Source organism: Neopsephotus bourkii, unplaced genomic scaffold (assembly GCF_033783945.1).
Source record: "Neopsephotus bourkii isolate Nb327-2 ecotype Australia unplaced genomic scaffold, CSIRO-AGI_Nbou_v1 NB_1768, whole genome shotgun sequence".
Lineage (NCBI taxonomy): Eukaryota > Metazoa > Chordata > Aves > Psittaciformes > Psittacidae > Neopsephotus > Neopsephotus bourkii.
This window is the reverse complement of record NW_026902242.1, coordinates 12,375,001-12,400,657: the sequence shown is the minus strand read 5'-3', so window position 1 is coordinate 12,400,657 and position 25,657 is coordinate 12,375,001. Positions and strand designations below refer to the sequence as shown.

The 25,657-nt window shown below is 37.9% G+C and overlaps 1 protein-coding gene across 1 annotated transcript in view; it reads right to left on the bottom strand.

The window, feature by feature from the left end:
- Positions 1–25,657, bottom strand: part of NEK7 (NIMA related kinase 7) — a 66,350-nt gene that overhangs the window by 21,312 nt on the left and 19,381 nt on the right. The window contains exons 4-6 of the mRNA XM_061378963.1: positions 16,674–16,736; positions 16,034–16,144; positions 1,093–1,201 (exon numbers count right to left, since the gene is read on the bottom strand). Of these exons, the coding sequence (XP_061234947.1) occupies positions 1,093–1,201; positions 16,034–16,144; positions 16,674–16,736 (283 nt within the window). The remainder of the gene's footprint in view (positions 1–1,092; positions 1,202–16,033; positions 16,145–16,673; positions 16,737–25,657) is intronic.

The window sequence follows — 25,657 nt, the reverse complement described above, 5'->3', positions numbered from 1 at the left end:
CATTAAAGGAAGATACCTGTACCCTATGGAAAGAATCTGTAATTTTATGTCCTTCTCTTTGGGTATTTTGCACTTCCAGATATATGTACAAATGGGCAAAGGGGAAGAAAAAACAAAAAGAAGAATCACAAGGGAAAGCTACTAGCAAGGGCAGGGGCATCTAAATTGATCTCCTGAAGAGTGCAACATCTCTGGTTGCAAATGACAAAGCTCAGCAGAGATAGATGACTTTTGTTTTTAGGCAGCTATTTACATCCCAGCAGAAGGAAGTCACCAACCTAAGACACTATTTCACCTGAACCCAAAGAGAAAGCCATGTACAGCTTGAAACTCATAGCCAGAGGGATTTCCAGAGCAAAAGAAATGGCACATGTGAGAAGCAGCTATACCATGATCTGTTTTATTTGGCTCTGTTACAAGGTGAAATGAAGACAGCATAGAGAGGAGACAGCAGCAGAGAGGTTTAAAATGGGTAAAAGAGATTTAGTACCTGACACAGTTAGCTGGCATCTACAACGGCTGTTGGGACACAGTACTTGACACAGAGATTGGAAATAGAGATAAGCAGAGAAGGGGAGAAAATTCTCATAGCTGGACATAATCCAGTAGATAAGGGAATGGAAGATGGGCCTATACATCATCAAAAAGCATGGAAGGAGGTAAATACTTTTACAAGGAAAAAAAGGTGCAAAAGGTGAAAAGATAGATGAATAGCTGTGCAAGAATGCAGGCAATGGGAAAGAGAATGGGAAAACACAGAAGAACAGGACAGAAAATGAGAGCCAGCAAAATGAATTGACCAAGCAAAGAGGTAGCAGTGCAGGGTCTCCATCACAATACTATGATTCATTTTGAAACCTTGGTATCACAAGCCATCACTGCAAACAAATGCTTACCACAACAAATGCAGAACCACGAACTTCTGTCTCACTTTTCCATTGCTTATAAAACATCACAAAAAACACACATTGTGTCAGCTGCCAAAATCAATTCCAGTATGATGTTATTTGGTGTCACTGACATTGAAACAGCTTAATTCTCACAAAGTAAAAGGTTTAGCAAAGACAAATATCATCGTTGATCCTATATTACCTCTATGCATAACACGACGAGAATGCATGTGTTCCAAGGCACTGCAAAGCTGAACAAAGTACTTCCAAACTGTTCTTTCAGGAATCAACCTCTTCTGTTTCTTAAAATGCTTAACGAAAAAAGGATGGACACTGAATATTAAAATTTAAAACTTACACAAAACATTTGAAAAAAAAAGATAGAAAATCCTTTATTTAAAAACAAAAGAGGCTTCCAAACTAATGAGAAATGTTTAACAAAATTCTTGACATAAAGCTTTTCCCTTAAATACTAACACATGTATCATCAATGTATGTGCTTGTCAACACAGAGACACACATGACATTAATGAAATCAAGCTGCTATCCCAAAAGAAATATTTATATGCTATTTAGCAATCCTCAGTGCAGGATTAATGCAGTCAGAACAGTCTAGCATAGAGTAAGCAGACACAGAACAAAGGTCAGATACAAAGGTATGTGCCACAGAGCTTCCCAAATTAAATACTTCCTTACACCAACATGGGTTTCCATACGCTTATTTTCTAAATAAGAAATGAAAAACAGTAGTGACCCACAAGCAGAAAGATCATGTAAGAAGAGTTGATCCTGTTAATCTTGGAAACTTCTGCTATACGTAAAACGGGACTAAAGGACAATTCTGACAATTTCACAGATAGCTAACTCCTGCTCAGAATGTTCCATCCTGTATGAATGACCATTCCGAATCACTGGTCATATTTCAATGGCCTGTTAAAGCCTATGTTAAACACAATTATGCTCTGCTACACGCATCTCCTTCAAATACTACATTCAGGGACTGGAATGACACAGTCCTCCAAAAATATCTACTAAAAACCTGGAATTCAGCCAATACTAAAACATTCAAGTTTGATCCCTCTAAATTTTGCAGCTAAAGGTAAGACAACTGAAAAACTGCTGCTCATTTAATCTCTCTTTTTAAAGAATTCCATTTTGACAGATTTTTAAGTTAAATGCACAAAGGAAATACAACACTAATACTAGCAAAATTTTAGATGGAAAGCAAAGTACTTAGATCTATTTTAGCAGCATATGTACACATACATACACTTCACACGAACACCCTAACAAAGTTCATATAACAAGCATTTATTATGCTGGAAAAAATAAAAATATTTTCATATGCCATATTAAAATGTGCCACTGAGAAGTTGACAGATGCATCTACACGTTAGAGACACATGCAGGAGTACGAGAAAGATGTTTTTAAAGTAAACATAGCCAAGCCTATCAGTCATACAAAGGATCATAACACTTCACCGATATGTGTTTAGTTATAGCGATTATTTCAAAATGCATTTTCATTTAAATGAGGTAAAGCATATAAATTACTTCTTTAAATAAAATTCTCTTGCAGTCTTGGACTGAATCCAAACAAACCCTGTGTATCTGTTCTCCCCGTAGCTGGATTTGCATATCAGAGGATTGTTTGATGTCAACAGGAAGATGGAGACCAGGTTTCTTTTCATTTAAAAATAAATACACAATACATGTAAGTATGTGCACATGAAAGCACAGTTCCTTGATTTAAAATGCATTCTGAAATCATCATAATTATAACTATGTGCTTTATTTAAACATTCTGATTTTTTTTTTCCCTATCTAAGCACAATGATGAGCCATCATTAACAAAATGTTTGAAATGGGAAGATTTTCCATTGCAGATTTCCATTCCAAGGTACCTAAAAAACATCAGCATCCTTTTAAAGTACTTATGTACAAGCATTCTTTTGCATTTTATTCATTTGCCATTTATAACACTGTAGCCGACTGTACGCTAGAAAAATCGGCTTCAGTTCTTACAGTGCAAGCATTCAGTATAACAGTTTTTAAAATGTAGCCTCATTCTACTGAAGGCATTAGTAATTTTGCATAACAACAACTCTTTCCTTACTGAAAGCACCGATATTAATCCCGTAGAATTTATCCATCTAAAAGAGGATGTAAAAAAAAGAGCTGCTAGATTTGCTAACCATGTTTAAAATAAACAAGAAATAGGTACCATTTTCTCTCGTATAGGTTTGAAAACAATTATCTCTAAAATAAACTCACTGAAAATTGTTTTGTGTACTAATTAATTACACTATCTTCTTCCCTCAAAATACATATTTTCAGTGTTTCTTGAGCTGCTGTCCGCCAACAGCCAAAGCAGTGATGAAAAGAATTTGCAAAACTAGCTCTTGAAACAAGTTATATGTTTCTAAGAAACAGTCAAGCAGGCAGAGTTAATTCTGAGAAAAGTCAATAAGGAAAAGGAATCCCATTCCTGATTAGAACTTCTAACAAGAAATATAGATCAATGGAAAGCATGGTCAAACCTATTTTATGCCAAACAGCATAATTAAATTCATACATATAGCACATATTAACTGTATTGAAAGCAAGATCATTTTCTCTCTCCTTCATTTTTAAATAGTCCACAATGCAAAATGCAGCTCTAATGGTTGTGGGGTTTGCCCCCTCCCTATGGGGAAACCAAAGTGCAGATGACATGATGCCAAAACAGTAATTTTTAACCTCTACAGTAGCAGAGTGTAGCAGCACCACAAACGGTTAATGGTGAAACTAATTCTCTGCCTAATGCTGCAATGTCTCAAGCATCCCAAAGTCTACATAATCAAGCAAACTTATTAGTCATCTTCCACTGTATAAGAGTTGCTCAAATTTGACCTCAAAGGAATACAGCCTGACATACAGCTTTCTGCGGCACTCTCATCTTCAGCATTTCACCGTTCTGCTTTTTCCACCTGTCCTGACGTTCCTCAAACCACTGACCTTCTAGGGTGTGACATTAAAAAAACATAATCCTGTTAGAGGTGAAGCATCAGTCTCAACATATTTGAAACTGGGCAAAAAAGGAACTGCTTATACATGTGCATTAAAAATTTGAGCAGTGTTGCAAGCTGGTGTTTTATCAGGTAAACAGAGAATACCAAGCATGCTCAAGCAGGAAACTATCTCCTAGCAAGATTTGTTTCAAAAGACACATCCCACAAAGTTTCCGTCTCTGAGAATGGAATCTCAAAAAGCTACTTTGAGGAGTTTTCACAATAGCACTACAGAGGAAACTGCAATTCAGTCATTTAATGCAACTGGAAATTTTTGTGGTCATAAATCTGGTATTCAAATGCCTTAAAGAGCTTTAAGGTAGGCAGGTTCTATCACCAGCTTATCTTTTTGTCCCTTTTCACAGAATGAGTGAGCAGTTTGGTTATAGGAAAATGGAATTCTCCTGGACTTCTCTAATGAATTACTACAAGAAAAGTTAAATATTCTCCAAATGTTTCCATCCTAGTTTAGTCAAATACAGTTGCCCCGCACCTAAACAGCACATGCCATTCAGTTTCTGGGAGGCATAAAAAAAGTAAAAGGTAGGCAGGGGAAAAAAAAAAAGTTTTAAATCAATATAAAAGCATAGAATGATATGATACTGAGTTTCTGAAGATGATGCTTTAAAGGTCAAATTCCAAAAGCAAAAGTGACAGCAATTAGTAAATGGTCTTATCTAGATGTAACAAGCACAGTTCAGAGAATACTCTTAAAGGACTATGTTTGACTTTTGTAAGAAAACTAAGGATTTACTGCTGATGAGTAAAGAACAGTGAGCATGGATGACTTCAGTGCAATTGGAGACCTCAGTGAAGGGGGGGGGAGGGTGGGGAACATACTTCTATCAAAAAAAAATTAAAGAAAAAAAAAGAGGATTTGGAGGAAAGGTAAAATGAGAATGATCATTTCCTTGCTTTATTTAGATTCCTTTTGTTTTCTTTCATGTTTTGACGAGAAACTTGATTGCATCTGTCTATTCCCATTAGCTCACTTCCAGCTTACAAAAAAAACAAAGTGTTTTGCTTTGTTTTTGAGATGGGGGTGGTTTGGGGGGGTTTTGGCACTTTTGTTGTTTAGTTGTTTTGGTTTTTCAACAACCATATACTTGCTGGAATAAATCTGAACTTCATCAAGAGGAAAGCAACACAGAAAGGATTATTACAAGGAACTTCCAAGTAACACACAAGGAAGGTCTGGGCCACTTCTGCCTGTGTTTTCTTGGGAGTCATTTTTAATGTGGTCTAGCAGAAGGAAGAGGAAAGAGTAGGTCGGGCAGCTGCAATAGGAAATTACAGAAGGATGAGCAAGAGTTCTTGTTGTGAATACAACAAAAACAAAGCAGAAATGGCAAGGGAACACAGGGTCCAAAGATAGACCAGTGAAGACGGACCTACACATCTCTGCATTTCAAAGTAAAGATCAGAGACTCATGTATATAGAAATTAAGTTTCTAAATGGCAATTCCTATTTAAAAGGCGATATAATTCTGGTAGGAATGCAGTGTCCCCAGAGTTTTGTCTAGCTCTGTGTACTCATGAATTTAAGCTGCCCACCTCTTTACACCATGGTAAGTTTTCTGCCATTTTTTCTTGCTTTCTATGCAGAAACACAAATAGAACTTTTCACCACATCTTGATTCATTCATCCAGTCTGATCACAAATTTGCCTACATTTCAGGAGTAGCAGCTGTCTCTTAGCTGTAAAAATAGAAGAAATATTTAAAAAATCCAAATTACTTGTCATCTACCAACTGAACATACAGAAACTAAGAAGTACTTGGCCAATAAAGAGGCTAAAAATAATTAATTAAAAAAATGCCTGGATGTTTTTCCACTTTTGATTTACAGTTGCTTATGTTACATTTTTCTCTTCCAAAATCCACCCAAAAAAAATACATTAAAAAAAAAAAAAGAATAAATTCAGTCTTTCTCTGTTAGTGATCTTAGTATATGGCAAATAACTTGATTAAATCAGTTGCACAAAAGAGTAAGACATAGTACAAAACCTAATGCACAAAATAGCATCAGAAGGGCAGACCAGTAGAATTACACTATGGTCTTCCCTAAACTAACTAAATAAAAAAAACCACTACAAACACACCAAAGAATCGAGATGGAAACATCTTCTCAAACATAATCTTCTTTCACACATAATCAAAATAGAGACATCAGTACAAGAAACTGAAAGCCTTGTAAGAAAAACGCAAGTCAAAATTCTCGTATTTTCTTTTTTTAGTATATTCTTTTGTGCTAATAATGTATTAACGGGACTGAGACTCCTGATTAAATGCAGATTCCTGAGAAAACTCTAAACAAAGTCACTTGTTTATACATATTTTTATCCAACTGCTTTTGCAGGGATTCATTTTATTTTTCCCTTCCAATTAGTCCACCTACAGCCATTCTGTCCCACCTAACATTTTTGCTCATGCAAAAAAGAGTATCCAGTGTTTGGAGATAAAGATCACCTACTGAAATCAGATCTAATCACTGAGCCACTAAATAAAACTTCCAGTACTGCACCATTTTCATTGTCTCTGCTGTCACCCATGAGTGGGGCTTCTTAAAACACAAAGCCATAGGTTTAAATTCAACAGCATTTATTTACATGCATCTCTCTCCAATAAACCCCCTTTGGAAAACTGGTAGAAAATACAGAGATGAAACTTGCGCTTGAATCATTAACTCTACTTCCAAATAAAAAGCAATAGCATGACACAGTAAATACAGGGCCTACCACCTTTTTTCTCTTTTTACTACAAATACAGCAGACAAATTCTCTCTTCATTCTCACCAAGTTATTAATGTAGCACAAACACTGACACTACAGGTTTTCCAAAAACAGCCGTTTGAAAAACTAACCTCCAAGTATTGTTTGCAGAGCATTTCTAACAAGAAAAGCCCACAGAACTATTACTTAAGAAAATCTTTCCATTCTCCCTGCTCTTTAAAGGTTTACAGACTCAGACAATTCTAGCATCAGTGGGCAAAATGGAGATGAAATACCCCAAGCATTTCTGCCTTAGAGCTATTTGAACAGTCTGTGCAATAGTTAAATGAAGTTTAACTATTACACACTACTACATCAAGTTAACTTTTCATAGCTGACCGACATCACTACTCTCCCTGCAAGTACAACCAGTCAGGTTACACAACAGTTTCAAGCGTGACGTCTGTGAAGGGGACTGTCCATGAGACAAAACAGTGTTGATAGACTAATTATTTTAACAGAAAATCTGCCCACTTACTCTCATTGTTCCAGTGGTAGACACAGCCAATTGCTGATTCACAGAAAAAATCAGGTGGCACTTACCCAGCCTGATTACCCCACTGGTTATATATTGCAGGACCAGTCAGCTTCCTTTCCACCAGCATATGTACCTAACTTGCACATGGCAAATCACTGCCGCTGCTCTCATTACAGTTAGCTGTGGTTGAAAGCAGAGGTGACAGTCAAGCACCAGTCAGACCCCTCAGTAACACACACGTATGAGTAGCAAAAGCTTACCAGAACTAGGTCTCCTAGCTTGGTAGGGCTCTAGGCCTTGGCTTTTTTTCTTTTTTTTTTTTTTTTAAGGATTCTTAGCAGCTTCAATAAAGGCTAGTGGCAAAATTTAGCCTCACTGAGTCAAAGCCCCTGGTTTCTCCTTTAGGAAAAGGCACGTAAAAATAATTCAGCTTTGATCTGTAATTAGCACATACTGTGTTACAGTATCCTATTATACCACATGCTTCTTGAAGCCACATACTATCTTTTGAAAGTCTCTCAAAAACGAGGACACAAAAAAGCTAAAAGTAAAGGTGATGCAGAATGTGAAAAAAAAACATTGAGAAAAAAATATTTTGACGCTTTTAACATTTATCAATGATGTAGCTTCAGCAAGGTGCCAAGCTGTTCTCTGTTACAAAACATAACCATATGCTAAACAAAAAGACTATGAGTCAGGAGACTTGGTACTGGGGTGGGGGTAGTGGGCTTTTTTGTTCTTTAAATAAAATCTAGCAGTCATGGGAAAAAGAAAAGAGTGCAAGGGAGACGCAGATACCGCTGAAAGCCCAAAGAACCACATTCCACGTTTTAAAACTGGCATTTACAGACATGGATAAATCAGTATCATGAAAACAAAATGCACAAACATGCAAAAAAACCCCAACCTACTTCAAAAATACTTTTTCCACAAACCTGATGCCAACTGTTTGGACATAAATACACATATAAGAAAAATCTCAGAATTAAAGCTGCCATAAGTTCTCCCCCTTGAGTGTGTGCCCATGCATGCAGTTTTCAGTTCAGTATTCTTCATGTCAAAGGATCCTTTTCTCATTCATTCATGACACTCAGCTAATGAACAGCTTGAAAATGTCTCTAGGCTTTACTTATTGTGCACTATTCAAAACCTATTATTAAATATAATTTCAGGGAGGGGTCTGGCTTCCTGGTGCATATAACAAATATCAAATTAATAAAATAAACTTGATAAAGTTTATCTTCACAAACAGGCTTAGAAACAATGAGGTAGTATTATCCCCATTTTACAGATTAGAATGTGGGCAAAGAATTAAGATCAAAAGCATTCATTAATTCTCGCACTAATTTAAGCACCTACTTTTCAATGTACTCATGCTGCTTTATGCCGCAATTCATCTTTAAAGCACAGTTTCCACTCAGAACAGATGAAGCTGTGAACATTCAATACTTCTACAAATCAAACCCTAGAGTTTTACATTGGATAGCAGAAATACAGAAAAAGCAATTAAAATTCCCACCAAAAGCCAGTGGCTGAAGTGGTTTATACAGTATCTCTTTGGAACAGTATCACAGACAGTAATGGTCTTCAGGAGAGGATTCAATTGTATTAAAGATGAAACCTTTATCTTTCTGACGCTCCCCACCTTGAAAACAACCACTGCAGCAAAGAAGGCATCACAGATGCAACAAATGGCAGTGCATGTGCTGCATCGTGATCTCTACCCAGAGTAGTACCCTTAACACCAAATAGAGTGGTGGTTCTTCAAAGAAGACATAAAAACCTGTAATTTGCTGGAGTTCAAGATACTCAGCTGCAGGAATTTCTAGCCTTTGAATGTTTAGTTTTGCAGATTCAGTGTTGCTTCCTTAAGTTATAAGCAATTCCCTAGATTAAAAAAAAAAACCAAAAAACATAAAAATAACTACAGGAATTCAGGCTATTATATTGCTATGCACAGCTTACCAAAGCTAGTACCTTTACAGACACAGCTGGTATTGCAACTAACCAAAGTAACTTGCACAACACAGCACCACCCTTCAGCAGGCAATGGATGGGTACTACCAGTGGCCTTCATTCACATTTGCCAACAGCAGCCAAACAGCAATGCTCTTGAACCTTGAGTCCCATTCCACATTCAAAAAGGCAGCACGCTAGCGGACAGGTTCTTCATTGTGTGTAGGAAGAAATTCTTTACTGTGAGAGCAGTGAGACACTGGAGCTGGTTGCCCAGAGAATTTGTGGCTGCCTCATCCCTGAAACTGTTCCAGGCCAAGCTGGATGGGGCTTTGAGCAACCTGGTCTAGTGGAAGGTGCCCCTGCCTATGACAGGGAGGTTAGAACTGGATGGGCTTTAAGTTCCCTTCCAGCCCTAACCATTCTCTGATTTCCTCTGTATTTGATCTGTAATTCCTACACAACCTGCCTCTTATCTGCCCCCATCCAGACCTGTTCCTTTCCTATCTGTGTCACTTAATCCCATTTTCTCCTTTTACACAATAGCATCCTGTTCCTAGCCAGTCTGAGTTATCCCATCCAGGCTCCCTCCCTGCTGGCGGACGGTTTGTTTGTCTGTAACATCCTTGCCCAATCCATCTTGTTAGCTTTTCTCTAATCTCACTGTGCTCAAGTCCAGACTGGGACTCCCATTCCATGGTTTCCCAATCCATTACTTTTATACATTCTTCTACGACACAAGGCAGTAAAGAGGAGTAAGATTTCCCAGTCTACCTTCTCTCAAAAACTGCTTACCAGCACTCCACTTGTCTTCCCTATTCCCAGTCAGATGTTTCTCTCCCCCCTTAAGGATCATTTAGCTGGTTGTCCCAGCCTACTCTTCTGGCTGCCTAGCCTTTTGTCTTCTCAACATTCATCTCAGATTACTCCCTTCCCTGTGTTGCTAGAAAGAATAAATACCCCCTGAGAGACAGGAAAGCTTCAGCCCACCCAAAGCATCCAGAAAAAGCTATTTTGAGCAAAGCCATTAGAATCACCTGTACTATAGGTCAAAGCACTCATAGTCACTCACATAGCATGCAATGCTGTCAGCACTAGGAGATGCAAAAGGTTCATGCAGCTCTACATGTACAGAAACTCTCTACTTTGGCTGCTATGCTCCAGCAATTTCTCTTAAGCACATATGAACTCTTGTGTTGGAAGCATTTAATTTTAAGCGACTTTCCACAGCCATCATTGTAAGAAAAATCCCCTTTCCAAGTTTTCAGCCTGTTTCAAGGCACAAGTGGCTTTCAATATTTCAGATACAATGGTTGATATATTTTAAAATAAATAAATAGAATAAAAACCAAACAAACATCTCAAAACAACAACATATTTTTCCTCAGCAGGCTACTAAATCATACAACATTTTTGGAAACATACACCCTCAAGCAGACAGCTGTCATGCAGCATTTCAGTATGAAATTGTTGTATTTTAACAAACATTCTCACACAGCTAAATCTTGCCTTCCTCAACAGCAAGCAGAGTTACTGCCATGCTGTACACATGTGCACAGCAGAATACAGCTTCTGCAACACTGCTATTCGAACTACACTGCACTGGAGACATCATCATTGTCCCACCAGCCTTCCAAACATGAATGCCAACTATTTCCTATGACTGATAAAGCTGTCAATCAGTGTTTTGTAAGTTTCCATTCTCAGCAACATGGCCAGTTTCACTGCACTGAGAATGGTGAATCATGGGCCATTAGCATCCAGCAATCCAGTGCAGCTAGCTTGCAGACAGAAAAAGTAAGTAGCTTCTGTAGCAACAAGTGCACCCTCCAACTCTGCTGTGCTGTAAGAACAGTGGCACAACCAGCACTGCTAAGGAACACAAAAGCAACTCATGCTGGAGTTTCTGACCTGCACTTTATCACCACCCGAGTTCAGAATGATGTGAATAACCCTCCATCCAGTGCTGTCCATCCTCGCAGACACCACTGAATACTTAAGATAGGGCAGACTGTAATAACTACCCAGTGCCCCTATGTTCCTTCCAAATCCACCTCCATTGCAACATGTCTATAAATCCCCAAAGGCTGCCATCTCACCCAGTAGCCACCTCACACAGTAACATGCTCAGGATGCAGTCACATGGATCCTGCAACAGAGTTATGGTTGCTTCACACAGGCGGGAACAGCACCCTGGGCTGGCAAAGCTGCCAATGGCTGAAGATAAAATTGCTTCCACACTTAAAAAAGGGCAGGCTATTCCATAATGCAGCACACGCAAGTTAAGTCAACCCTGGAGTATTGCAAATAAGTTCCAAAACAAAAATCACCGCTAATGCGTTTTAGCATGGGGAGAAGAGGAAGGGTCTGCATCCCAGACCATGCAGAGAGGAGAAATTGCCTGACCCAATTTCACATAGTGAAGCCCAAAATAAGCACCACTAGTGAAACATGAGAACGTTAATCAATGAGTTTTCAAACAAGTCTAAACAGAGCTCCGGCTACTGCAACAATTTAGGTATGTGCCAGTTGCTCGGAAAGAAGTTACTATCCCTGTATTTTAACTGTACTATAAAAACCAAGTATGTTTAAGGACACAGAATTCACTGTTCCCAACTAGAGAAACCTGAGATACCAATGTGAACTTCACACTGATGAGACATTTGGAAGCATTTGTCTTATTTTACAGAGCTATTTACAGGTTTGTTTGGGTTGTTTTTCTGTTTTTTTTTTTTTTTTAATACACAAAAAAAAGCATTCTCTGAAGAGCAGGTGAAGTGGCTAGGTGACATTTTGTAGAATTCACATTATTTGCCATTGTCATGGTTTAAACAAAGTCAGCCATAAATCATGCAGTCTCTCTCTCACCCCCCCCCCCCCCTTTTTGCCCTCCCCCTGCTCCCAGAGGGATGGGAAGGAGAATCAAAAAGAATGCAACTCCCACAGGTTGAGATAAGAACAGTTTAGTAACTAAGGTATAACACAAACCACTACTGCTACCACCAATAATAATAATGATGATAAAGGAAATAACAAGGGAAGAGAATACAACCGCTCACTACCAGCCAACCGACATAACCCACCCCCCCCCAGCCAGACCAAGCACCAACCGATACCTCCTCCAACGCCCGCAGTCCTCTAGCCCTTCCCAGTAACTTTCCCTTACATCCTGGGCATGACGTGCTGTGGTATGGAATACCTCTTTGGTCAGTTTGGGTCAGGTGTCCTGTCTCTGCTTCCTCCCGGCTTCCCCTCCTCCCTGGCTGAGCATGAGGCCCACAAAGTCCTTGGTCAGACCAAACATTTGAACAGTAATTAAAAACATCAGTGCTATCCGCACCGTTCCCAGGCCAAAAGTCAAAAACACAGCACTGCACCAGCTACCAAGAAGGAGAAAAAAAAATGACTGCTACTGCTGAACCCAGGACAGCCATTTATGTTGACAGTGTTGTAAAGATATTTTTGACTTCACATTAAAGCTTTCATGCTTGTTCCCAAAATATTATTATTTTTAAGATCTGTATGCCACATTCACTTTAAAACGTGCAGGGTTTTGTGTGCTAAGATTATTTGCCAGAAAAATATACCTGCAGAAATTAAACAGATCTAGAAGTTCATTGCTGATTAAGACAAAAAAAGACCAAACCACATTTTTGTGTCGGTAATACCCCTTCTTATAAGCCTAATAACTTTATATTTAATCTTCTTAATAAATTTATATTTAATCTATACTTAATGCTAATTATCCTGCAAAATAGTTCTAATTCTCTCATATCAACATCTTCAGCACAGACTACCAATTCTTTTTACTGAATCATCTGCTTATTACAGAAGAATTTTTGCTTTGTGGTGGTGAATGACAACTAACAGGAAAAAGGATCAAGCCTCAAACCTGCCTTTCAATGCATTTTTGTATTGCAAAAGGAGGTGACATTACAAGGTAACAACAGGACTTCTCATGAACAACCCTCAACCTTAGTAGCCACGTATCATCACTATGGTCCACAGCAGAGACCACAGACTTCAGCAAATAGGCCATTAGCAACTGGGAACTAGCACAATAGTTACTAATCATTTACTTGTAAAATCTTTGATGCAATAGGATTCAGCAGCCACAGATACAGAAAATCAAGAATTTTTCCTTCTTTCGCCATCCCTACACATCACTTACACGGTACTGAGGTACATACTCTAGTGCAAAACCAACTGCAATTCAAATGCAAGTATTTTGCCCTCACTGATCACATTTCCTGTTCAGTATCACTGACATGCCATGCCCAAGAATTCTACCAGACCATTAAGAGCTGTGAGATATGGAATCCTCAATTTGGGATCCCCTCACTTCTGCAAATGGAGGCTGCTCTGAAGTATCTCCCTGTGACAATGAAAAAAAACATTAAAGTGAAATGAATTCAAACTGTGTATGTACACAGAACAGAACACATGAGATAGAATGAAATTAGAGGTTTGTAAATGCCAATGCACAGCTGATTTTTCCTCCTTTTTGTTTTTATCAACAGATTCTATGAATTCTGTTAGATTCCATATGAATGCACGAAATGATTTTCCTCAGCTGTCTACTCAATAGGGACAAAGACAGTATTATCCACAGGTAACAAGAGGGATGGTAGAAAAGCTGGGCACCAAGGATGTGGTTCATTAAGGGAAGAACTAAAGATTTCATTAAGGTGCACTGTGAGGCACAGCTTTGTAAGTATTCACTGATGTGCCAATAACATCGTAACAAATAGCTAAGTAAACTAGTTAAGTAGTTTTCCCTCACATTAACATTGGTTTCAGTGTCACTCAAGCTGTGGTCACCTACAAATTCAAAAGTATGCTTGATCTTTTCTACAAATCACAAACAAGCCTGGCACCCAGACACTCCTCTGGGAAATAACTCCACATCTTCCACCAAACTTAGAACAGCATTCTAGCAAGAATGCTATAAGCCATAGCATGGTTTGTTTGTTTGTTTTAACAACACAACATAGCTACTTGTCTTAGTATTGTGACAGGCAGCCATTCTGCTAGGAAGTTTCCATACCACCACATATTTATTTTTCAGGCAATTTTTAGAATACTTCTTTACAAAATGCAATATAACTGATACGCCCCCCACATTTAAACTCATACCATCCAAGCAGTCTACCAAGCCATTTCCTCCACCAGCAGCTCAAAGACAGAGTGCATTGTGACACCTCATACATATTTAATAATAGCCTGATAAGCTGTCATTAACATCAAACAGCAATCTAAGTTTGCTACATTAAACATCATCCCTGTGTTAAGAGGCCAATCACAAAGTGCCTCCAAGACTGAGGCTGTAAGAAACACCCACTGACTTGGACAGTGAGGCCAACTGCACTGAAGAAGCCGTTATTCACACACTGGATTTAAAAGGGGGAAAATGGGGAAAAAAAAAAAACAGCGGAAAAAAAAACAAGAAAGCAGAGGAAAAAGCAAAAAAAAAAAAAAAAAAAGTAGAGGAAAAAGAAAAAGCTTCAATGGGTCATAAGACCAGACATGCCATAAGGCAATCTGTCACATAGTACTCGTATTAATAACTGTTGTGTCAAAACTGAACATTCAAAAGAAAAGACAAACCTTCCTTTATGTTTTATGAAATGTTAGCCCACAGAATTAATAATTCATGAGATGGAGAAAAATATCAGATTTGGATATAAATATTAACAGAATGCTATCAACCTGTTAAGAACCAAATTTTTACTGTCCTGCCTTGCAATTATCAATCTAGAAGGGAATATTCTTCAAAAGCTAAAAAAACAAAACAAAAAAAAAACAAACCCACAACACACCAAAAAAAACACCAATCAGTATGAAAGTCATTAATGAAGAAATTAACATTCCCCATTCACGCAGGTCCTAAGCAAAACAGCATAACTCCATCCTGTGCCTGGCTGTTGCTGAGTGAATGCTAATTGACTGGCATTATTTGTTCCCAGAGTTACCCTGCATTGACAACAATTACACTGGCGTGAACACAGAAGAGTATGCCAAAGAGACATAGTTAAACCAAGACACCAAGACCCAGTGCAAAAGGGTAGGGAAAGAGAGCAGTACCTGTCAAATGACAAACAAAGATGACACAGCTAATTAAAAGTTAGTATAAGTTTCAGAATACAAAACTTATACACTGGCACTTGGATAAATTTTTGCAATTAACTAGAAGACAGACACTTAAGAACTATAAAAGAAAGCAATTAACCCATAATGCACAACTACGTGTTGTTTAAGTTCACTGCGTGTGACTTCAACCAAATATGAAATACGTTTTTCAAAGTGTTTGTTAGTCTCAAGATAAAGAAATATTCAACTAGACCTATAAAATGATGCAGTTTATTTTAATCTTTGGTGCTAAAGTGGTTAGCAGTTGAAGTTCAAGATTTAGAAGAAACTTCTGCCTTATGAGGCCAGCCCTTCTCTGCCTTCACTATCATTAAAGAGAATAGAATATTGGAAGACAAAACACAGTTGTATTGAAAAATCAGGAAGGCAGTCAAAATGCTTTGATTTAAATGGCGGTGACAGTGCTTTTCTTTACAAGTTTTGGGGTTTTTTAGATGGGTTTTCCTGTTGTTTGTTTGGGGCTTTTTGTTTTCCTTTTGGGTTTTTTTCCCCTTCTCACCAGCCATGATATAATTTTGGTCTATTTATGTCCCCATCTGCATCTACATTCCGGGCAATGGTGTTAAAAAATACTTACATAAGCATCAACACTGGGGACAAATAAGTCAGTTTAAACACTCCACTTTTCTCTGTGGTTCCTGGCATTTTCACTGCATTTCACCCAGTGTTGAGCACAAAGAATGACAATCCAAGGAAGCTGAACACTACAGGCTTTAATTTTTTTGAAGTTAACACCTACCTTTATCATTCTAGAAAGATCTCCAGCATCTGCTAATTCCAACACTATGTTCAGCTCATTGTCTTCAATGAATGATGCATAATATTTAATTACATTTGGATGATTCAGTTGCTAAGAAAGCAGAATAATAATGCACGTTTTAGTGTAGAGCATTTCTTATCCACCTGACAAAAGCAACATTCTCACTTAGGCAAACAACTCCCCCTTCTACCTCTTTCAGTGTGACACAAGAAGTGGATGTTTATGAGAATCATTTACAGGTAAGTATTTTTGCAAGAACATGATGGCATTGTAGAGTCAACATCATGACTGAAGCTGCAATTTTAGAAGGATTTTGCTTCAATATATCTATTCAATAGTATGCTTAACTGTTATCTGAAAGACACTTTTAAAATCAGTACTTTACTGTACACAGAACACAGTTATTTACAACACTGTGGGTTTTAGCATAAACTTCTACTTTAAGAGTCACCCATTTTTTCTATGGGATTTACTTCACAATGTTAACTTTTAAAGCTATAAATGTTACAAAATTCCTTAAGTGAAAGGTATCGAAACCCTACAATTGGACACCTCCAGTATATCTATGAAAAACAATGTACTGATATGATGACCACACATTTTTAAACAAATCTTTTACCTTAAGAAGATCTATTTCTTTGATGCAGTCAGCACGGGCTTTGGCATCCATTAGATCAAATATCTATGCACAAGAGATAAGACATTTTTATTAAGTCATAAAAATATAGCAAATTGAACAATCATTATCATTATTCTATAGCATCCATAAAGCAATCCAAGTCATGCATATCGTGGGCAAGACATACCATTGCAATAAGAAATAACCCTAATGCTCTGATGTACTGATTTACTGCTAGATCAGTTCTTTTAGCCCCCTCATAGGAAACAAGCCCATTGTAAGCACAAGTTTCCCTATGACTAATTGCCACCTCTGCATATCTGTTCAAACACACAGCAATAATTCAGCACATTTCCTTCAAGTTGTTTTTAATCTAAACCTCAGCAATTTCTTCCATTCCTGCCACACAATTATCACAAACTGCTTCTTTTTTAGTTATTGAGCATACCTTTTTTCTTTAGTCTCTTGCTGCAGTCTTCCTTTTCTATTCTAAATAATGCATATTTTCACTCGCCTCTCTCAGGATCAAAATTGCATTGTCACCTCCAATTCTTTCTCTCCCATTTCCTTCCCTTCAGCAAGCAAAGTGACTTGGGTTCTGTAATTTGTTTACTACTGCACTTTTTTCTAAGCCCTCATCTGTCACCTTGACTTCTACAGCCTTTTACAGTTGGATATCTCTGCTCTTCATTTTTTTCTGCCTTCCATCTGCTCCAAATTACTTTGCAATGTATCTCATTTTTGCCTCCTCCAGTTAACCATGTTAGATTCCAGTAATTTCATTTTATGTTTGGAGTAATTTTTTCCTGCCATTAGTCCTTGTCCACATTCTACAAATCTATATTTAATCTACTGTCTATTTTTACTCCCTTTTTTTACCACCTTTGCGTTCCCTTTCCACTTCACTTGCTCAGGTGTGTATCTTCATATACTGCCACCAACTAATTCCCTTAGAAATGACCAAAATGTTACTTCTTCAAGGAAAACTTCTCCTGTCATTTGAAATTATAGATATATTTCTGAATAAATAAATCTTAAACAAAACAAACCCTCATCAAGTCCTGTGTGGTCTGCATACTATTACATATCAAGATATTCATTTCCAGAGAACAGTAAGAAACACGTACTGTGAGTTTTAGTAATTGCTGTTACATATATGAGATTACTTTTTCCAGTTGTATTCTTTCAATGCACATTTCTTTCTAAGATAGTCTCAAGGAAAAGATGTATTACGTGCTGTGAAGATCATTGCTACCTGGTTCCATCAGCTCAAAATGATCAAAAGCTCAACAACTGACAACTTTCATTTCATATCTTCCCACCAACCCCAGAAACAAAAATAAGGATTCACAGCATCAAGTACTGAATGTCTGCAAAGAGGTCACCTCTTAAACTGACTGCATAACTGCCCATGTGACCCTCCCCAAAGAAGATCAAACAAAACAGGAAGTCCACATACGATTTGCTAAACGTCATCTTCATTTTCTATGCACAGTAAGTTTGTCATTCTCCTCAAAGTCAAGGTCTAGGGATTTCATGCATGGAGCACAGTCCTTACAGAACACACATGTGCTCTTGGCTAGCCGCTACTTCCCTTCAGATATCCAGTCTTGTGTCTTCAAAGGTGGCATAAGAAAAAACAGCCTGGTCTGGATACAAGATTCACTTTGTGGCAGAAAGACAACTCTAAGTCAAAAATTGAAATGCCAAGCTTGTAAACAGTAAGAAGAAAAAGGGGATAAGGAAAAAAAAACAAAACAAAGCTACTTACTAAGAAAGAAAGGGAGTAAACCATCCCACAACTACTGGTGTATCAGCACCAGGATGATGGGAAGTAAACAGACTAAGCTAGAAGCAATTATTCACGGAGAATACTGTAGGTGACATAAACACTTAAGCCTGAGAAGCACAGCAGGGTAAAACACAAGAAAGGAATGTTAACACTGAGAAAGAAAGCTATTTCAGATGTAGTAGCAGAAAAAAAAGTGCTATATATGAAATTACAAGTATTAAAAGGTCAATAACACTGATGGAAAAGACAGAAATGTTTATGAATTAAGGTTGGGAAACAGTGATGGAGGTGAAGTAGACTGCATCTGTTATAGATCTCAACTCTGAACAAAAAGAATAATAAACCATTGCACTTTAACCTTTCTGACAGTGGATTAAAGTCCTAGTGTTTGGTACAGTCATGAAGGACTGTAATGAATTTTTATCAGGAAACATTTAGGAAAGTTCTAGATATCAGAAGCAGCACATCAACTGAGGAAGTACTTGGAAGGCATCAGATTGAAATTGCCCTTCCCTGTAACCTAAGAGACCAGGCAAATGGAAAATTGTATATACTCTCTCCCAAAAACAGTCAATGAAGGTGTGTACAGGGGAGCAGTGGAAAAAGTGTCAAGTGTAGGGGCATGTCTTGAAGCTTCACACTTCTGCTAAGTTTCAGATAATAGCCAGAATATTCCTTATAAACATTACAGACATAGACAAAGAACTCCAAACACACTGGAGAACCTAATCAAAGCTGCAGACAGAATTCTAGACTGAAAATTGCCCACAGATTATCTACTTGTAAGACTTGGAGAAATTAACCAGAGCACAATTTCAAGATTCAAAACCAAAAGAGCTTCACTGTGTGAAAACACAGGGCAGCTTGCACCTGTTAATGACTGTTCCAATATGCCAAGAGGCAAATCAACATACCTATAGCAGGAGTATTTCCCTGCACACCTAAACTCGCAAATTTTGAAAGCAAGTTTTTGTCTAAGATACGCTACCGACAGGGACAGAAACTGGTACCTCTCATAAAGGAATAACACAACAAAAATAAAACCCTAGATTCAAGACTGAAAGATTTAGGATTAAGGCACAGAAAAGAAAGACAAAATTGTGTTTGTGCATTCTGGATAGTATTCCCAGTACTTTTAACTTGTTATTGAACAGCCCGGAGTAGAATACACCAAGCAGCTGCTCTCATAAAAGGACAGACTTAAGTTTTATAAACACGACTCCCTATCCTTTTGCTACACTTAATACAGTGTAGTGGTAAAGTTACTCACTTGAGCTGAAGCTGTGACATTTGAAATGTTACCTGACTAAAATAAAGCAAGATGGAAAAAGTCTTATTTAATCCTTACAATCTGAACATTTACTGTATATCATTCTTGAGGCTCTCCATTAAATTTTGGCCTAGATCTAACCTCAAAAGACTACAAACAGCATTTCCCAGAAGTCCAGAATTTCAGTTTCACAGACATTAACCTCCTCCAACAATCACATTGGAGAGAACCACACACAACCCAAAAAAAAACCCCCAACAAAACCAAACAAAAACAACTGCATCACAAAACCCACCAAAAATCAAGCAGTCATGGCCTCTGAAGAGCTGCTGCCCTGCATACCAGATTCAAGCAGCTTGCAGAGATTTTCTTTCTGAATAGATTATCTTTCCACTTTGCCAAACGGCTGCAGTTCAGATCAGAGTCCCCTGGTGTAATAAGCCGTGTCAGCTCACACAAGGAAGCTACTGTAAACGCAATGAGAAAATCTCTGCTTCATCACCAGAAGATGGCTCAACACTGAAGAACGTCTCACACTGAAAAATAGAAGCCGCAGTGAAAGATTTTAAGAACATCCTTTCAAGTGAGTGTCAAAATTACACATGGCACCTGGCAGTGCTCAGCTTGTTTTGCAAGGAGCTGCCAGGGACCAGACAATGGTGCAGGAGAAACTGTCCTTTGCTTGTGGTTTACTGTCGGCTGGCTATTGATGTAACAATATGAAGGATGTCAGTACTTTCATTACAACTGTAACAGCTTCTAGCATTGCAAGCAGACTAATTCCATCTTCAGCTACTACTAACTCAGCAACCCAAGCTGAAAGGTCAACTTATGCTCTCCCCTCCCTAGCATGTGCTGCACACAGATTTATCCATCTCCCACCCTGTAAAGACAGTACTGCCATTGTTGTTAGCAGGCCTGAGACGGCCACAGAAACCAACTGCCTAAGGACTGGCAACCTTTTGTCTGGACTTTTCTTGGCCTGCACTTACTTTCTGCATCTGGTTTTAACTGTAGCAGCACATTCCTTGAAGCTGAGTGACTGAATTGCAACAAAGTCATTACAGACAAATGATTTCTGGCTAACTTGCTCTTAGACTCAGCTCAGCTTTGTGCAACTGCACAGTCTTAAGGAAATTATAGCAGATACAATAAAGGTCTAACAAAACCAGAGTTATTAACATCTGTAAGCTTTGGAATCAGCACAAAGCATCAGCAGCTGCCTGCTTGAAAGCACCCAGCATAATCCAATGTAGAGCCACCACCAGCATCCTCCTGCCAGCAGAGCTCAGGAGATGATGCTCCATACATCAATTATTGGAAATTAGTAGTAATTAGACTTCAAGTGTTAGCATCACTGTAAATAGCTATCAATAAATACTGCTGCATTTTGATTAGCCTGCTAGGGCATTAATTAGACTGACAATAAATACTAATTCTTAACTCCACATGAGGTCAGGATCACAGGGTAATTCAGGTTGGAGGTGTGTTTCTCAAGTCAGCACAAATTGTACAGTGTAATATGCTTATTTAAAATTGTAATTATTTCCCCCCAACTTCTGTTTTCAAGGACTACCATAAACATTTCTACAAATGAATTATGCTTGCTGCGGAAAATCTGATAATAAGCAACAAATACAGTAAACATGTTTAAGATGTGCCTTCTTTCATGAGGAGTGTAATCAAAAATCTCACAGTAAGCACTATACTTTAGTTAGCAATAACAGTGAAATTCCAGAAAACAATTGGAAAAACACATCTGAAGAGACTTGAGAGCATTTTTAAAGCCCTTAGCCACGTTTTTTTTCCACTTAGAGAGAACACTAAGTGAAAGAAGTCCATTTTTAGCTGTTAGTTTTTCATCTCCTACTGCAATCAATATCATATGAAGGCAGAGAAGGACAAGTCTATATAGATACTTATTCCAAAATATCCTCCTGTGTGCTATGCAACTAGGGAATCTCTCTAGAAACTTTGCATTGAATCACTTCTCCAGTACATTCACGTGAGCATAGGTTATAACTTTATCCTTGCAGCATTCTAGAAATGTCAGATATAAGTACTGTCAAGAGAAATTGGTATTTTTAGAATAATTTCTAAGCTATTGTAAGATGCAGAGCAGGAACTGTCCCCTGTGCAGCCATGTAAACTAAACAAAGAGACTGCAATACATGAAATTAACTTCCTGAGTAAAGTTCTTACATACATGCTCACAAACACAACCAGAGCTTTAGAAAAACTGTCTGCAGAGCAGGAAGGTATAGATTTAACTATGAGATGGAAAACAGCACGCCTTAGTTTCTAAGTGTAGGCAGTATCTGATTAATTACCAGCTATGAACTTAACTCATCATCTGAAGTGACATGCTCAGTTGGGAATCTACTTGATTCCTCTTGCTCTAAAGTCCATCACTTTTCCAAGTTTTCCTTTTCAGTATTGAAAAGGATAAAGATCTTTCTAACCTCACAATTTAAATATGAATTTTACATATTTCTGTTTGAAATCCTGTATAAAATAAAAATACCAAAAAGTATTTCCAAAGCAAAACACAAGCATGACTGCTGTAACATAAACCTGCAGACAAGCAAGCAAAATAAAGACTTGACTGCACATAAATATTAAAAGATACCATACTGAACAGCAACAACGAATGTTAAGAGTATTTTGCCACCACAGCATTACTGCGCTGAGACAATTGTGCTTCATAAAGTGTGAAATTACAAGTGCTTTCGTAAGATTAATTATCTCTAATTCAGGCCTGAAGTAGCAATCCATTGACAACGCACAATGAATAATGAATGTAAGTGCTAGATAAAAGGGTTCCTTGTCTGAATCTTTAACAGGGGCCTACAATTCCAGAATGAAAGGGAAAGAAAGGTGGAACAATGCAAGGCAGAAATGTAATGAATTTGGAATTCTTTGCAATACACAGTTTCACATACTTTAAATTTGAGTAGCTAAGGTTTACTCAAAAAATTGTCCATAAGGTGAGCTCATACAGCCTTACAGCCCCAACTTTAGATATTTACAACTCTTCTGCTCTTTAACAATTCTTTGTGAGTGTTTACTCCGGTACCCAGCAGTTGCTTACCTCCCCCTTGGAAGTGACCATGGGAGCACTCATGGCTCAGGATGCCACCCCAAACCTCAGGGTCTTATTGATAGCTCTGTTGCAAGGGTTACCTAGGGGTGCAGTAGTAAAGGCGTATTGCTTCTTCCTCTAGCACAATCTTTCAGTATAGTTTGGACCCTAGACTTAACACATTACGAAACTTAGCAAGAAGCAATTTAAACTTATACTGCTGTGTTCATAGATTATCTGTGGTTGATCTATCCTGATGTTTCTTTGACTCGAAAGTGTAGTTTAGAATTAGTGAAAGTGAAGTAATGACGACTTGTTTTTTAATTCTCATTTCATTTATGTAATATTTCAACAGCATCTCAGAAAACATGGAAAAAGAAAGAACCTAATTATTATAAATACCACTTCCCTAATTACAAGAAAGGACGCCACACATGGAAGGATGAAGCACGAAGGGTAAGATGAGAAGACCCAATGTACTATGTTGTTTATTCTGCTTACTAGAAAGGGACTGCAAATTAAATAGTTTTCACACTGCTACATATCCTACTGGAAACCAAATCAAGCATTCTACTACTTTATGTCATCTGGACTCAGAAGCAACTACAAATTCAGAAAGAGCGGTTTCTGTCACCATCTGCTTGTCCTTTCTCCAACAGCATCTTACTGCCACTTGCTTCTGCTCACATTTACTTCCACAAACATACATTTTGTACACATTAATATAACATTTATCAATATTGTACATATTTCAGCCAAATAAAATTTTAATAGCAGAAAATAAATGTTCCTGCTGGAAAGCTTCGTAAGAACTCAAAATTGGCAATCCTTTTGGCACAAGTAATGGCCTGAGACCCAGTAACTCTTAAAGAGAGGGCAACTGAAGAATTCTAAGTCACAGCAGCCTTTGAAGGCAGAGACAAACATGGGGAACCACCACCCAAACAGGCCTAAAGAGAACAGCTATACACCCAACCCAGCCAAGAAAATGAAACAGGGAGGGGTAGAATGGACACAACTTGCAAGATCAGAGAAGAAAGCATGTAGAGATGAGAAAGGTCACAAAATGGGAAAGTGGAATAAAGTCCAGATCTCAGTTATGTTATTTAACACAAAACACAGCATTTAGAGACACTGTCTCAACACAGAGATGTTGAAAAAAGTACCCATGCATGGGTCTAAAACAGAGAATAGAGACTCTACCTCATGACAGAAAGAAGCATTCCTCCTGTTTCGTCCATATTGAGCTTCCACTAATTAGGCATCAGGAAAGACAATATTTTAATTTGAAATAAAGAAAACATGACTGTAATTAAAAGCAAGAAGCACTATCAAAGACATCTATGAAAACAAATTTTATAGTGAAATTAAGCATGGTGACTGTATTTTACAAAAACACTTCTATGGAATCTTAGGGAAGTCACAGAAGCACAGTAACAATTAAGACAGCCTTCTGTCCAAATGCAACAGCCTTAGATGCTAACTGTGCAAGCTAAAACAGCTGTGCCAAACACTCAGCACTGCCACAAGCCTTTTGAACGCCGGGTAATATTTCATCGTATGCTTAGGAATTTCTTCCCTTACAAGTCATCCAAATTTCACTTGCCATTCAGATAATAGTCTCCTACATACATCCAGCCTTCCTAGGGAACGTGGTTTTACAGATCACAGAACATAGTTGCTCCTGACTTGCATTAGGCAATAACATCCAACGGAAGACCAGCAGCATGTTGGATACCTTCAGACAATCACAACAGTATCAGGTTAAAGCTATACGGGAGAGCCACAACTTTCTATTTCCTACCAACCACCAAGTATATTCTTAGCAGTTTATTAAACATAAATTAAACAAGAAAGCTTTTCTGCTGTAGAAACTATCACCTGTATATGGACAGCACAATGTCTTCATCATGAGTTGAAAAAAATTCGTTTGTCAAGTTGGGAAAGCTGATGCAAGAATACAGCTATACACAAAGACTTTTGAAATCCTGTTAAAAGTACACATGCTACAATGCCTCAGTATTCTTAATGCAAGCACAGTTATAAAAATTTCATAGTTAACAGTGAAAGGCTGGACTTTATGACTTTCTTCAAAAACCCAGGCATTCCACATCCACCTTAATTGACATGCATTTCAAGTCACATTTGACCTTTTTGGTTTCTCGCACACTGAAAATGAAGGAAGAATTAGCCTAATGTTTTAAGACTGTTGATCAAAGTTCTTAGAATATATTTCAGCTTTTGAAGTAGTATATATCTGGCAGTTTTCCCAGAAGGGGGAACTAAGTCTCTCTTTTTTATGACTGCTAGGACTAGTCTTGCCTCCTGGTGCTGCGCAGCACAGGAAACCACAGAAATGGAACAGCAAGTCAAGATATGACAGGGAAATTGACTGTGCATATATTAGTACACAAAAATAAAATTATTAACATCTAGGAACACTAGAACAGAATCTAAGGAATCTGACACACACTGTTTTGCAATACATAAAGGTAACAAGAAAACCCATTCACAATTGATGCCAGTAGCCCTTCAAGTAACATGCTAAACATATTTCAAGAGATCAGAACTGAAATGACAATTTCCATTACCATTTCAAAACTGAACACATTGTCAGGTTAATTTCCAAAGTAAAACGAGTAGAGAATTTTTAGAGGGTAACAGTGCTGTAAGAAAAATCTCTGAACAGCTCCAAACCGTAAAATAGAACAGAAATAATACTGGGTAGAACCTTAGTTCAAGCTGCTTTTGCCTGTGTGACAATGAAAAAGCAAAGGTTTTTCATTTAAACTGTCCCTTTTGGTTTAAATACTTAAAAAATTGCTAACTGCAAAGACAAA